Consider the following 13,824-nt stretch of genomic DNA (forward strand, 5'->3'; position numbering starts at 1 on the left):
GCCCAGGCAAGCCCAGAGAGAGAGACTTGCAAATAATTGTAGACGTCGGCTCAGCCCGCTTTTCCGAGCCCTCTGGACATGTGGCAGGAGACACCAACAGGTAACACGAGGCAGCTCAGGGCAGCCCACTGGAGAGCAGGCAACAACTGTGATGTCACCTCAGCAGGCCCACACCTCTTGCCCCTCATTATGTGTGTCCCTGTGTGTGTGTTGGGGTGGGGGGCTGGTTGTCTATGTGTAGAGAAGGGGACAGAGGATGTGGGACACACCCTTCCTGGGCAGAAGGAAGCTGCCAGGTGTTGGAAGCCTGGCCCATCTTTCATGTTCACACCCCAGGTCATAGCAGGCAGGATGAGAAGCTGAGCACTGGGGACCAAGCTCAACTACCTCGATGTTAATCACGAGCTCTAGAGTTTCATCCGGCTACCTCCTTGCTCGATGTCTTTTCAGCTGCCCCTCTTTGCCTCAACTGGAGAACAGGATTTCTAATGCGGGTGGCCCCTTGTGGCAATGTCCCGGGAGGACACTAATGTCTCTTGACCCCATGTCTATGGGGCACTGCATTTTCAGAGCTGCACCCAGGAGGTCATCGAAGAGCTGGTCTGGGACTTCAACTACAACGCCCTAGACAAGTGGCAGGTGCACCAGGCCACCCAGGATCAGTGCCGCTCTGAGGTGAGAATGGGAAGAGGGTTCCACACGCCCAGGGCCCCCACACAAATGTGGGGACAAACCTGGGGCCCTCCCATGGTGTTTCCACATGAGTGCCCCGCAGGCCCAACCACAAAGTCATCCCAGTATCCACACCTCCACCACCAGCTGTGGGAGAAGGTAGGAAGACACTCTTCCCATAGGTGGGAATGGTAGAGAATAGTGTTCGTGTTTTTTGCAGTTTGGGGCGTGGGTTATTCTGTTTCATTCTGTTTTGTGTGACTTTTCCCGCAGCCATGAGTGTCTTTGCATTTTGCTACTGTTTTGAGTATTTTCTTGACTCACCCCAGCCATCCTGTGTAGAACCCAGCTCCACTGTCCTTGGAGAACGTGTCCAAGGCCTTATGAATCCTCACCCCACACAGGGTGATTGAACATAAAAGGAACAGTGGGATGAAGCCATTCTATATGTTCCTCTGTAACGTATCACCTCTCAGAACACATCGACTCATTGTATGTCCCCCGGGTCACAAGCTGTGTCCTCATATGTCTTTTTGGACCTCCGTATGGGAGGTTGTCTGCCGCCGTGAATCAGCCTTTCAAGCACGGATTGGGTGCAAGGCCTCTGATGCCTCCTGGCCCAGGTAGTGGACTCTGTCTTTTCAGAGTTCAATCCAGGCCATCTTTGAGGAGCTGCTTGCTCCAAAGGCTCAGCTTCTCCATCTCCCTTGACAAGCAGCAGGTGCCTCGGCCCACAACAACATCCAATGCTGGTCTGGGGTGAGAACAGGTCCAGATTGATGTCCAATCTCAGGACCCACAGATGATCACGGCAAGGCCAGAACCCACACTAGAAACAACCGGCTCCCCTGGGGCCTGCCGAGGAAGGTGGATTTCCCCTGAACCTTTCTCCCCACCTGAGGAACAGACCAGGCCGCAGCAGCCTAGGGAAATGCCATGCATTCCATGCTCTGGACAGTTCTCAGGCCCAACGTCTATGATCTCGAGCAGCGTTGGAGATGCTAAACCTCTGCTTTCTCCTGTCTGCAGTAGGGATGTTGACTGATGACTCAAAGCCGTACAGTTCTTAATAAAGCCTATTCAGAGAGAGAAAGGCTGTGGTGGCTCAGCTAACAAGATGTGTTGAAGTGACCAATGCTTTCTCATTTCACCCCTAAAGGCAATTGTACTTTCAAGCCTAGAGCCTTTTTCTGGGTGGGCCCTCAAGTCCCTTTTCTTGCACAAGTTCCCGAAGGGATGGGACTCTCTGGTCTGAGCACCAGACCCTGATCATCCTGGTGGTTCGTGGTGTTGAAGCTGACTCCATTGCCCCCCACACCCCCCTTCTCTACCTGGTGGGAAAAGGAATCATCCCTGTCCCTGGATGAGGCCCAGACGATGCTGAGGCTCCGAGAAGGCACAATGGAGCGTTTCGTACAGTCCCTGGTGCCATCCTTCCCAGATGGGAGCATCTCAACCACCTCAACGATCTTCTGCATGTACGAGATGTTCACTTCAGCCACACAGGTCCTGGGCCAGCAGTTCAATCGGTGAGTGCCCACCCCATGCACAGCACAGGGTGAGCCTCCCATCTACTGGGTGTACATCTCGGGAATGGCCCTACCCCTCTCTGACCTTCCCTTTCCTCTTCTGAAAAGTGGGGTGGTTAAGAGGATGAACCTCATACAGTTACTGTAGGAAATCATGGGAGGAAACATGGCACGGGCTACTCTGGTGCTTGGCTCTGTAGAAAGGGCTCCTGGACGTGCTGGGCATCTTCTTGCTTAATAGTTCTCTCTCTCCGGTCAAGAAGCTCTCAAGTGCAACCCTCATCAGGCCGGTGGCCCTTCTGGGTTGACGAAAGGAAATGCAAAGCAGGCAGTTTCTCTATGTGTAAAGGACTTCTGAGATTCCATCTAGATGGTTCTGGTAGTTGTCCTTTGTGTGAGCAGCTCAGGGGCACACTGGGAGCAGGCAGACCAGCCCACAGGCCACTCAGGATTTGGAAAGTGCGGACTGGGAAGTAGTCGTTCAAGAATGTATATTAAGCACCTAGGAATGTGAATGGAGAGAGGAGATACAGTGTCTGGGTCTCAGGTCTAGTCAGAGGGTCAGATAGGCACTCTGCACACCCTAAGCACGCATGTTCAATCGTTGTTAGATGTGACATCTTCGTAGCCTCCTCTAGCTTTGAAAGGATCCACCGAGAGCTGGATCATAGGACAGATGAAATGATCAAGTAAAACTGGGACAGGGGTTTGGGTCCAGAAGCAGGGCTGGTTGCCTCCAAAGAGCAGGATGGGGGACTACAGGGGTGGTGGCTGGGGAGGGATTTGCCGAACCAGGGATCTCACCGATCTCTTGATTTCCAGTGGGTGGGCTTCATCTGGGGGGCTTCATGTGAAGAAGCAAATGAGTCAAAGAAGGCTGTGGAGGGGGTCCCGGGCCCTCTAGGCAGCAGAGCACAGTCTGGGCTCAGTGGGTGCCTGAAACACCCATCCCTTTGACGGTCCCAACTTGCTCTGCCTGCCCCTCCCTGCTGACCACCCCAACCGGGGCCAAGAACCGAGGGTGTGCTGAGCCGACCACCCACAAATCTGCCTCCAACCTGAGCCTTGATACTGGTGTGCATGGAGGATAGAGTAGACCAGGCCCATGGCCAGGTAGAGGAGAAGAGAAGTGGAAAAACCAGACTCATTCAGGTTTTCTGGAGGACCAGGCCTTCCACTACGAGGGCAGCTAGAGAGGGGTTGGGAGGGGGCTGGGGCCATCCTCTGGGACCCATACAGAAAGAACGGTGCTGTGGGAGTAGCATGTGCAATGCAAGGCCAGGCCTCTGACTCTGTTCCACATATGACTCTCCCCAGCACCCTGTCTCCCTTCTTGGGTACCTGGCCTGAACAGAATTTGCAGGCTATCTATCAGTCCCTGGGCCGTGACCGTGTCGAGATCAAGGTGGCCTATGTGCATGGGGCCATGGTTCTGAAGTGGCATGCCTGGGACCTGACAAACCATGTCCCCCTTCTCCTGATGCAGCGGGAACTTCTGGCGCTCACTGAGGCAGAGGTGGAGGGTAAGGGGGATGGCAAGCTGGGAAGGCTAACTGGGATGCGGTTCATGGGCTGGGTATTCCTTTCAAGGCCATGGGGTCTGTCCTGGTTTTGCAAAGGCATATGGAAAGTCAGTGATGTGGATGAACCTTTCTCTGTCTCCTGCCCCAGTGCCAGCTCCAGGGCTCCTTCCAGCGGCAGAGCCAGGAACAGGGCCTCCTATAGAGCTAGAGGCGACCCCGGCTCTGTGTCAACTGTCACCTGCGGTGTCAGAGCCAGCCTCCCCTCCGTCAGCTGTTCCAGAACTGCAACCCGTGCTCCCATCTTCTGCATGTGTGCCGGGTGCTGAGCAGCAGTCAGCTGGACCACCCTTTTTGCTGGAAAGTTTCACTCAGGCAACAGCCACAGAGCCCACCGTGGCCCCAGAGGCTTCCTGCCACCGCTGTGTCACCCCAAAGAACCAGCTGGGTGAGGAGAAGCCCGACCTCCTGGACTTCCCTCCCAGGCTGGTGGCAGAGCAGCTCACGTATATGGATGCGGTGAGCAGCTGGGCTCTCAGGGTGGGCCAGGGGCAGGCCTTCCTTCTGCTCTCACCTGCGCCACACCTGCCTTTCCCTGATGTGGACTCCTATGGTCTGGGACCAAATCTCAGCTCCACCACTTCCCAACCCTGTCAACCCATCAAGGCGCTTAGCCCCAAGCTTTCACTGTCCAGCTGCGGACTGTAGCGAGAGACCATGATAAGCACTGATACGGAGGTACTAGGGAGAAGAAATGAGCCAGAATGGAGAGACCAATGGGCAGGCCCTGGTCCCGTGGGTGGAGGAGGGCAGCTCCCTGTGTTCAGTCAAGTCCATGGGTCACCCACTCATGTGCCTTGGAGGATGAGTACCCTCAGCATTGATTAGGCGTCTGATGTGTCCATGAGGACAGGGCAGACGGAAGAACGTGTGGTTGCAGCTCCCGTGTGAGAATGTGCATCTGAAAGGGGGGAAGGACCAGGGGGATGACCAGTTGGAGGGGAGGGGAAGAAGCCCCCTTGGGTTGGACCACCTTGCAGTGCCACCTGGAGCTGGGAGTTCCTGAGCATGATCAGGGTGCCAATGCCCTCCTTCCTTCCCTTGCTCTGTTTGCTCCTGGGTCATTGTGTACTGGGTTCCCTCAGGGAAAAACAATGGAATGAAATCCATGGTCTCCAACCAGGCTCAGGCCAGATTCTCAGCTCCCTGAGGTCCAGCTCTGACCTGTGACTCCTACGTAGGACATGAGTCTTGCATGGGAAATGGCTGGGTGAACCAAGGTCCGCCTGTTCTCTAGGAGCTGTTCAAGAAGCTGCTGCCCCATCAGTGCCTGGGCTCCGTCTGGTCCAAGCGCAACAAGCCTGGCAATGAGCACCTGGCACCCACAGTCCGGGCCACTGTCGCCCAGTTCAACGGTGTGGCCAAGTGTGTCATCACCACCTGCCTTGGCAACCCGAGCATGACAGCCCGGGACAGGGCCGTGGTGGTGGAGCACTGGATCAAGGTGGCCAAGGTATGCAACGGGAAGCCCAGCCGAGGTGCTCTCCTGAGTCTCGGGCACTGCTCTTCCCTTGATCAGGTCTCAGGGTGGAAGGCCCTGGTCTTTGCCCTAGGACTGTGCAGTCCCTAGGCTCTTTGGTCCAGGGGCATGCTGACCTCGCCTTGCATGGCCCCATGCTGGGATGCTCCGTTTCTTCCTGGCTCCTTCCTTGGTGTGAGGTAAAATCCTCCTCCTCCTCTGGGCCTCACGTGTGCTCTTCGGCAGGTCCCTGGACAGCTGCTTCCTCCAGCAGGAGCGCTTTCCCCTGAGGGGGACTGAAGCTTGAGAGCCAATCAGGTGCCGGCTCCCCAAGTGACAGCCCATTCTCTTCCCTCCCCAGGCCTGTCAAACCCTGAGGAACTACTCGTCCTTACATGCCATCCTCTCGGCTCTGCAGAGTGTCTCCATTCACCGCCTCGAGAACACGTGGGGGAAGGTTTCCAGGTGAGTAGGCCTCTCTCCATGGAGGGACCAGGATGGACGAGGGAGCTCCCAGAGGCTTGTCCTCTTCCCTCTCAGGCAGCTTGGACCTTCTGGGAGGCGGCAAACCCCGACCACAGGACCTGGGCTGGTGGGTGCATCTCTCAGCCTTCCTGGTGAGGAGGCCACCATGCCTCCCACTTTAGAAATCAGTTTTGCCAAATGTCCCACACGGGGCTGAGCTGCTTTAAATCTCTTCACGTGTTTCCTTGACAGCCACTAAGCTCTCTGCCCATTTGAACCCCAAATTGACCCAAACAGCGTTTCTCAATGAATATGGGAAGGGAGGCCCAGGACGAGCCACATGAGAGCTCCCTCCCATGTCCTACAAAGACCTTAGTGCTCAGAGGATCCCAGAAGAAACCCTCAACCAGGCAGGTTGACACTCTGGGGTTCTCAAAGAAAAGGCACTCGCACTCAACCCTGCCACATTATTCGTCCATTGATCCTGCCTCCCTCGCCTCTCTTCAGGAAGCCATTGAGGATCTTTCAAAAGCTGTGCAGCAAGGACACCACACAGGGCAGGAATCTGCTCATCAAGGTAGCCTGGAAAGTGCAGGTCTGGAAAGAGAGGAGGGGTGGGATGGAACAGGGTCCTGAGTGGATGAAGTCGGGAATGGTCTGAAGCATTCCTTGGGGAGGGGAAGCCTTTGTCATGAATGTGGCGACAGCCTAGGTGAGGATGCCGTTGGCGGCGAGGGGGCAAGCAGGTGGTGTCCAAGCAGACTCCCTAGCCTACACACCCTCTCGCTCTGTGTCGACAGCTGGTCCAGGTGGGGGCCTCTACAAACCTGGAGAGCCCAGAGGACAGACCTGTGCTCAGTGATGGGGTTGGGCTGGGTTGAGGGCCACAACAATGATGAGAGTAATAGGACCCTGAGTCCTCAGGAGACCATGGGAGATAGGTGGAGTTGTCACGTTTCCCGATGAGAAAACAGGCTTGGGGAGGCCAGGCTGTAAGCTCAAGGTCACACATGGAGTGAATGTTGGAATGAAATTGTTCTGGAATCACTCACGGCCTGCTTCTGGATAATGGGGCCTCAGGATCAGTATGAGTTAGGTCAGATGTCTAGGTTCTGACGTCCAAGATGGTGGGGGCAAGTGGCCTGAGGGTATGATGGTCTCAAGGAACTTGTCCTTGGCCCTGCAGGAGCGACCATCCAATAGATTTGCCACCCTGGTGATGGCCCTCCGGGGAGCCCAGAAGAGGATGCAGAAGAAGGTGAGTGTGCCTGAGGCCCAGGGCCTCCAAAGTCAGAGGAGGAGGAGGGCTCCTCCCTGAGGGCTGGAAGCCTCCCAAAAAGGAAAGATCTGGAAGGGGGGGGGCCTTCCCACTCCAGCTGTGGCTCCTGGGTCCACAGCTTCTACAATTCTTATTTCAAAAGAACCAGGAGGAGGGTCCAGAAGGTCCATAAAAAAGAATGGGTTTTGCGGGTGGATAGGGACCGACCTACTGCTCCATTCCCTGGCATTTTTGAAAAGCAGGCCCTGAAGGTGATGAGGAGGAGTCTGATATTCTGGGGGGGGAGGGGAAAGGGAACCCGTGGGGGGAGGCTGCTAAGGGTCCTAGGCTGCTCCACGTGAGCCCCTGGGGTGGGCTAGGAGGCTGCAGCATTTTCAGGGGAGGGTCCCTGTGGGCACCAGAGAGCAGGGACTCATCCCAACCCTCCCCCTCATGACACAGGGTGTCGTGCCTTTCCTTGGCACTTTCCTCACCGAGCTGGTGATGTTAGATACCGCCATGGAGGACTATCTGGAGGTGGGTGAGCCTGAGGATTGTGGGGGAGGGACCAGAATCCAGAGGTTTGGGAGCAGAGCGCCCCTGTACTGAGCCCTGAGCTCTCAGGACTCGGCAAACCTCCCCTCATGACAGCCTCACGGCTACCCTGTGAGCCTGGGGGCTGTTGCCCATCTCAGGGATGAGCGAGGTGAGGCTGCAGTTAGGCCACGGCTCCCGGTGCCGAAGACTGGTGAAGCAGCAGAGCTTCCTGAAGGCAAAGCTGCGTGAGGTCTGTCTGAGTGGACCTCAGCCTCCCCCGGTGAGTTTGCCCGTGGGGGGAGAATGAAGTCAGGACCCTCCACGTCAGCAAGCACCTCAGTAGCCGCAGCAGCCCCTTCCTGCCTGAGGCTTCGGCCTCCCCCACTGTCTTCCGAGAGGGTGGTGCTGCAGGGTCCCGACCTGTAGCCAGTCCATCTGCCCCATGTCCTCCTTTCTCTGGACCCCAGAGCCTGGCCTAGATCCCAGGCCCGCTATCTGTGTATGCACGGCCCCTCACGGGTCCTGGCCATGGTGCAGCATGAGAAGGGATGGGAATCAAGTGCTCCTAAGAACCAGGGGCCTCATTCTGATGGACTTTGTCTGCATTCCAGGGGAATGAGATCAACCACCAGAAAAGAAATAAGGTGAGCATATGTGGCGCTTCCCACAGGGAAGGGTAGGGAGTGGGCCTCAGAGATGTCCCTGGGAAGAACATTGCTTGGCTCCATCCCCTCCACCTCACATTTCCTGGGATCCCTTGAGAAGAAAGCAGTGCAAGTCCCATCCCGTTAGAAGATGGGGACAGATGCATGGCATCCAGGAAAACTTCCGCAGGAGAGGCTACTGATATTCATCTCTGAGAATAGGTGGAGACCAGATGAATCTGCAGGCAGGAGGGTGGCCATGTTTGCCAGGACCTGGGATGGGTCCCCGGTCCCGCTCCTCAACCGTCACCAGGCCCTGCAGCTCCCCCCCCCCCACCCCAGGCTCCCTATGCATCCTGTGCTTCTCTCTCTGCTCAGGAATACCAAGTCATAACGGACATCATGCTGCTCCAGGTGGCTGCCGAGAATTACACTCTAGAGCCCGAGGATCCTTTTTGGGCCTGGTTCCAGGCTATGGAGCCGCTCAGCGAGGCTGAGAGGTGAGGCCCATCAGGAGCTGGGTCGGTGAGGTTCGGGGTGGACTCTTTCTGCTGACCACTCCTGGGATCCTCCTTCCCTGGGCAGCCTCAGGCCTTGTTGCCGGGGCGCCTGACTCCAGCTGTGGGCAAACACTGGCAGGGACTCTTGAATGGAAGCTCCTGGGCAACTCACAGGTGTCCCTCTGTCCTTAGCTACACCCTGTCCTGCCAGCTGGAGCCCCGGTCCTAGCTGGTCAGCAGCACTCAAGAAGGAGAAGAACTGGCCGCAGTCAACCTCAGGGCTGAGCAAGTGTCCAGTGGCCCTGCAGGGATTCCTCAGCAGCTGCATCCTTGCGCCCATTTCCTCCACACCCCTTCCCCCCATCTATTTCCTTATGTAGGGGGCACCATTTAGTTGTTTTAAATAGTACCGTGATAGATTTGCATGTTAGGAGATTAAAGCCCTTGTTTTGTTTTAGAACCCATGTGTGTGGTTTGGGTCTTTTACTTCCTGCAGTAATGGAAAACTTGCACAGACTCTCATATTCGTTCCTGACCTAGGAAATCTCCCAGAGTCATCAGCTACTGTATGTGGGAGGAAGGAGAAGTGCCAGCCCTTCTCCCTAGCCACTGGAGGGCACCCCAAAATCCCCCTTACTCAGAGCACGGGTCCATTTCAGTCAATGAATTTGGGCAAACAGCAGAGACAGCCCCTCAGAACTCCTGAGATTTAGAGGTTGCAGGGACTTTCCCAGGAGTAGCAACAACCACTGAAAGTGGGAGTCTTTAAGACTTGTACGCCCCAGAACACCTTCCTGCCCCAGGACTGGGGTTGCCTTTCTCCGCTCTAAGGCCAGGAAGACTGTGTCCTGCTTCTTCCATTGAGATGCTTTTTTAGTTTTGTGTTTGGTTTTGGAACTTGTCGTATTGTAGTTCAGTCTCTGGAACTGCATCAGCACCTAGTGGGGAAAAACACGGAAGGAGATCAAATCCTGCGTGTGAAGGGGACAAAGCCAGAGGAAGATAATTTGCAGATGGACTCAGGGCAGGCAGGACTTTCCAGCCTCAGTCTCCTCGTTGGCCGTTTACCAAGTTTGGCATCTTTCTGGGATTCTTGTCAATGATCTCTGGATACCCTTTCCTGCTTGTTTTGTGTGTTGGGAAAAGATGGGAGGGGTACCTTAAAGGGCACACCTGAGCCTGGTTCCATGAACATCTATGCTGACCTAGGAGCCAGGATTTCCAGCCTTCGTGCATCTCCTTATGTGGTTCTTCTGAAGCAGCAGTTCCCTCCAGGCCCCAGGCTCTGGGTCAGATGCACAATAGCTACTGTTCCCTGGCTGGCATCTGATGGATCAGGGATGGGTTCTCTCTTGCCAGGATAATGGGATTTTTTTTTTAAATTTTTTTATTATGTTTTGTTATTCCCCATACAGTACATCATTAGTTTTTGATGTAGTGTTCCATGATTCATTGTTTGCCTATAACACCCAGTGCTCCATGCAATACGTGCCCTCCTTAATACCCAGCACCGGCCTAGCCCAATCCCCCACCCCCTCCCCTCTGAAACCCTCAGTTTGTTTCCCAGAGTCCATAGGGGAAGACTTTTTTAAACAAACCCAATTTGATGAGTTTTGAGACATGTATATACCCATGATAATGAACATAGTCATCATTCTCAAAAAATTCCCTGATGCCCTTACAATCCTTCCCTCCCCCAACCATCCCGTCACCAGGTAATCACTGGCCTACTTTCTGTCTGTCTGTCTGTCTGTTGGTTGGTTTATTTTTATGCAAGGGTGCTCTTTATTTTTTTATTTAAATCCAATTAATTAACATATAATGTATTATTTGTTTCAGAGGTAGAGGCCAGTGATTCATCAGTCTCATATAATACACAGTGCTCATTACATCACGTGCCCTCCTTAATGCCCAGCACCCGGTTACCCCATCCCCCACCACCTCCCCTCCAGCAACCCTCAGTTTGTTTCCTATGATTAAGAGCCTCTTATGGCCTGTCTCCCTCTCTCTCATCTTGTTGTATTTTTCCTCTCTTCCCCATGATCCTCTATTTTGTTTCTTTAATTCCACGTATGCATGAGATCATATGATAATTGTCTTTCTCTGATTAATTTATTTTGCTTAGCGTAATCCCTCCAGTTCCATCTACATCATTGCAAATGGCAAGATTTCATTGTTTTGATGGCTGAGTAGTATTCCATTATACATACCACGTATATACATTCCATTCCATATATACCACATCTTCTTTATCCATTCATCTGTCAATGGACATCTGGGCTCTTTCCATAGTTTGGCTGGTGTGGACATTGCTGCTATAAACATTGGGATGCAGGTGCCCCTTCGGGTCACTATATTTGTATCTTTGGGATAAATACCTAGTAGTGCAATTGCTGGGTCATAGGGAAGTTCTGTTTTTAACTTTTTGAGGAACCTCCAAATTCTTCTCCAGAATTAGATACCAGTTTCCATTCCCGCCAACAGGGCAAGAGGGTTCCCCTTTCTCCTCATCCTTGCCAACATCTGTCATTTCCTGACTTGTTAATGAGGTGGTATCTCATTATGATTTTGATTTGTATTTCCCAAGTGATATTTAACATTTTTCATGTGTCTGTTGTCCATTTGTATGTTTTCTTTGGAGAATGTCTATTCGTGTCTTCTGCCCATTTCTTGCTTGGATTATTTATTCTTTGGGTGTTGAATTTGAGAAGTTCTTTATAGATTTTGGATATTAGCCCTTTATCTGATTAAGACATTTGCAAATATCTTCTCCCATTCCGTGGGCTGCCTCTTAGTTTTTTTGACTGTTTCCTTGGCTGTGCAGAAGCTTTTTATCTTGATGAAGTCCCACAAGTTCATTTTTTCTTTTGTTTCCCTTGCCTTTGGAGATGTGTCATGAAAAAGGTTGCTGTCCTAGAGGTTGCTGCCTATGCTCTCCTCTAGGATTCTGATGGATTCCTGTCTCACACTTAGGTCTTTCATCCATTTGGAGTTTATCTTTGTGTATGGTGTGAGAGAGTGGTCAAGTTTCATTCTTTTGCATGTAGCTGTCCAATTTTCCCAACACCATTTGTTGAAGAGAGCGTCTTTTTTCCATTGGGTATTCAGTCCTGCTTTGTGGACGATAAATTGACCATAGAGTCGAGGGTCCACTTCTGGATTCTCTGTTCTGTTCCATTGATCTATGTGTCTGTTTTTGTGCCGGTACCATACTGTCTTGATGATTACAGCTTTGTAATATAGCTTGAAGTCTGGAATCATGATGCCTCCAGCTTTGGATTTCTTTTGCAATATTACTTTTGCTATTTGGGGTCTTTTCTGGTTCCATACAAGTTTTAGGATTGTTTGCTCTGGGTCTATGGAAAATGCTGATGGTATTTTGATAGGGATTGTGTTGAATGTGTAGATTGCTTTGGGTAACATAGACATTTTAACAATATTTGTTCTTCCAATCCATGAGCATGGAATGTTTTTCCATTTCTTTGTGTCTTCCTCGATTTCTTTCATAAGGTTCTATAATTTTCAGAGTACAGACCATTTACCTCTTTGGTTCTGTTTATTCCTAGGTAATTTAATGGGTTTTTTGGGCAACTGTAAATGGGATCGATGCCTTCTCTTTCATCTGCCTCATTCTTAGTGTATCAAAATGCAACTGACTTCTGTGCACTGATTTCATATCCTGCCACTTTGCTGAATTCCTGTATGAGTCCTAGCAATTTTTGGGTGGAGTCTTTGGGACTTTCTCCATAGAGTACCTTGTTTGACTTCTTCTTTGCCAGTTTGGATGTCTTTTCTTTCTGTTGTCTGATTGCTGAGGCGAGGACTTCCAGTACTATGTGGAACAACAGCAGTGAGAGTGGACAGCCTTGTCATGTTCCTGACCTTACGGGAAAAGCTCTCAGATTTTCACCATTGAGGATGATATTTGCCATGGGTTTTTCATATGTGGCTTTTATGATGCTGAGGCATGTTCCCTCTATCCCTACACAGCAGAGAGTTTTTATCAAGAAAAGATTTTGTATTTTCTTAAATGCTTTTTCTGCATCAATTGAGAGGATCGTATGGTTCTTGACCTTTCTTTTATTAATGTGGTGTATCACATTGATTGATTTGCAGATGTTGAACCATCCTTGCAGCCCAGGAACAAATCCTAAATGGTCACGGTGAATTATCCTTTTAATGTACTGTTGGATCCTATTAGCTAGTATCTTGGTGAGAATTTTTGCATCGATGTTCATCAGGAATATTGGTCTGTAATTCTCCTTTTTGGTGGGGTCTTTGGTTTGGGGATCAATGTAGTGCTGGCCTCATAGAAAGAGTTTGGAAGTTTTCCTTCCATTTCTATTTTTTGAAACAGCTTCAGGAGAATAAGTTATTAATGCTTCTTTATATGTTTGGTTTCCGCTGGTAGGCCATCTGGTCCTGGACTCTTGTTTGTTGGGAGATTCTTAATTACTGCTTCAATTTCTTTGCTGATTATGGGTCTGTTCAGGTTTTCTATTTCTTCCTGTTTCAGTTTTGGTAGTTTATATGTTTCTGGGAATGCATCCATTTCTTCCAGATTGCCAAGTTTGTTGGCACATAATTGCTCATAATATGTTCTTATAATTGTTTGTATTTCTTCAGTGTTGGTTGTGATCTCTCCTCTTTCGTTTGTGATTTTGAGTCCTTTCTCTTTTCTTTTGGATAAGTCTGGCTAGATTTATCAATCTTATTCTTTCAAAGCATGAGCTCCTAGTTTTGTTGATCTGTTCTACTGTTCTTTTGATTTCTATATCATTGATTTCTGTTCTAATCTTTGTTATTTCTCTTCTCCTGCTGGCTTTAGGCTTTATTTGCTGGGTTTTTTCCCCAACTCCTTTAGGAGTAAGGTTAGGATGTGTATTTGAGAATTTTCTTGTTTCTTGAGAAAGATTGGTATTGCTATATACTTCCCTCTTAGGACTACCTTTGCTGCATTCCAAAGGTTCTGAACTGTCGTGTTTTCATTTTCATTTGCTTCCATTTTTTTTTTTAATTCTTTAATTTTCTGCTTGGCGCCTTCATTCTTCAGTAAGATGTTCTTTAAGCTGGGGCGCCTGGGTGGCACAGCGGTTAAGCATCTGCCTTTGGCTCAGGGCGTGATCCTGGCGTTATGGGATCGAGCCCCACATCAGGCTCCTCCGCTATGAGCCTGCTTC

General features: G+C 51.3%; 1 protein-coding gene across 1 annotated transcript in view; it reads right to left on the bottom strand.

Annotated features, from left to right (window-relative positions):
- Positions 1 to 8,155: 8,155 nt before the first annotated feature.
- LOC123784912 (uncharacterized) overlaps positions 8,156 to 13,824 on the bottom strand; it is a 127,960-nt gene continuing 122,291 nt past the window's right edge. Inside the window, exon 8 of the mRNA XM_087860461.1 lies at positions 8,156 to 9,582. Coding sequence (XP_087716587.1) covers positions 9,304 to 9,582 — 279 coding nt within the window. The 3' untranslated portion in view covers positions 8,156 to 9,303. The remainder of the gene's footprint in view (positions 9,583 to 13,824) is intronic.

This window comes from Ursus americanus, unplaced genomic scaffold, assembly GCF_024610735.1.
Source record: "Ursus americanus isolate L20-20 unplaced genomic scaffold, mUrsAme1.1.p SCAF_65, whole genome shotgun sequence".
In the NCBI taxonomy this organism is placed as follows: domain Eukaryota; kingdom Metazoa; phylum Chordata; class Mammalia; order Carnivora; family Ursidae; genus Ursus; species Ursus americanus.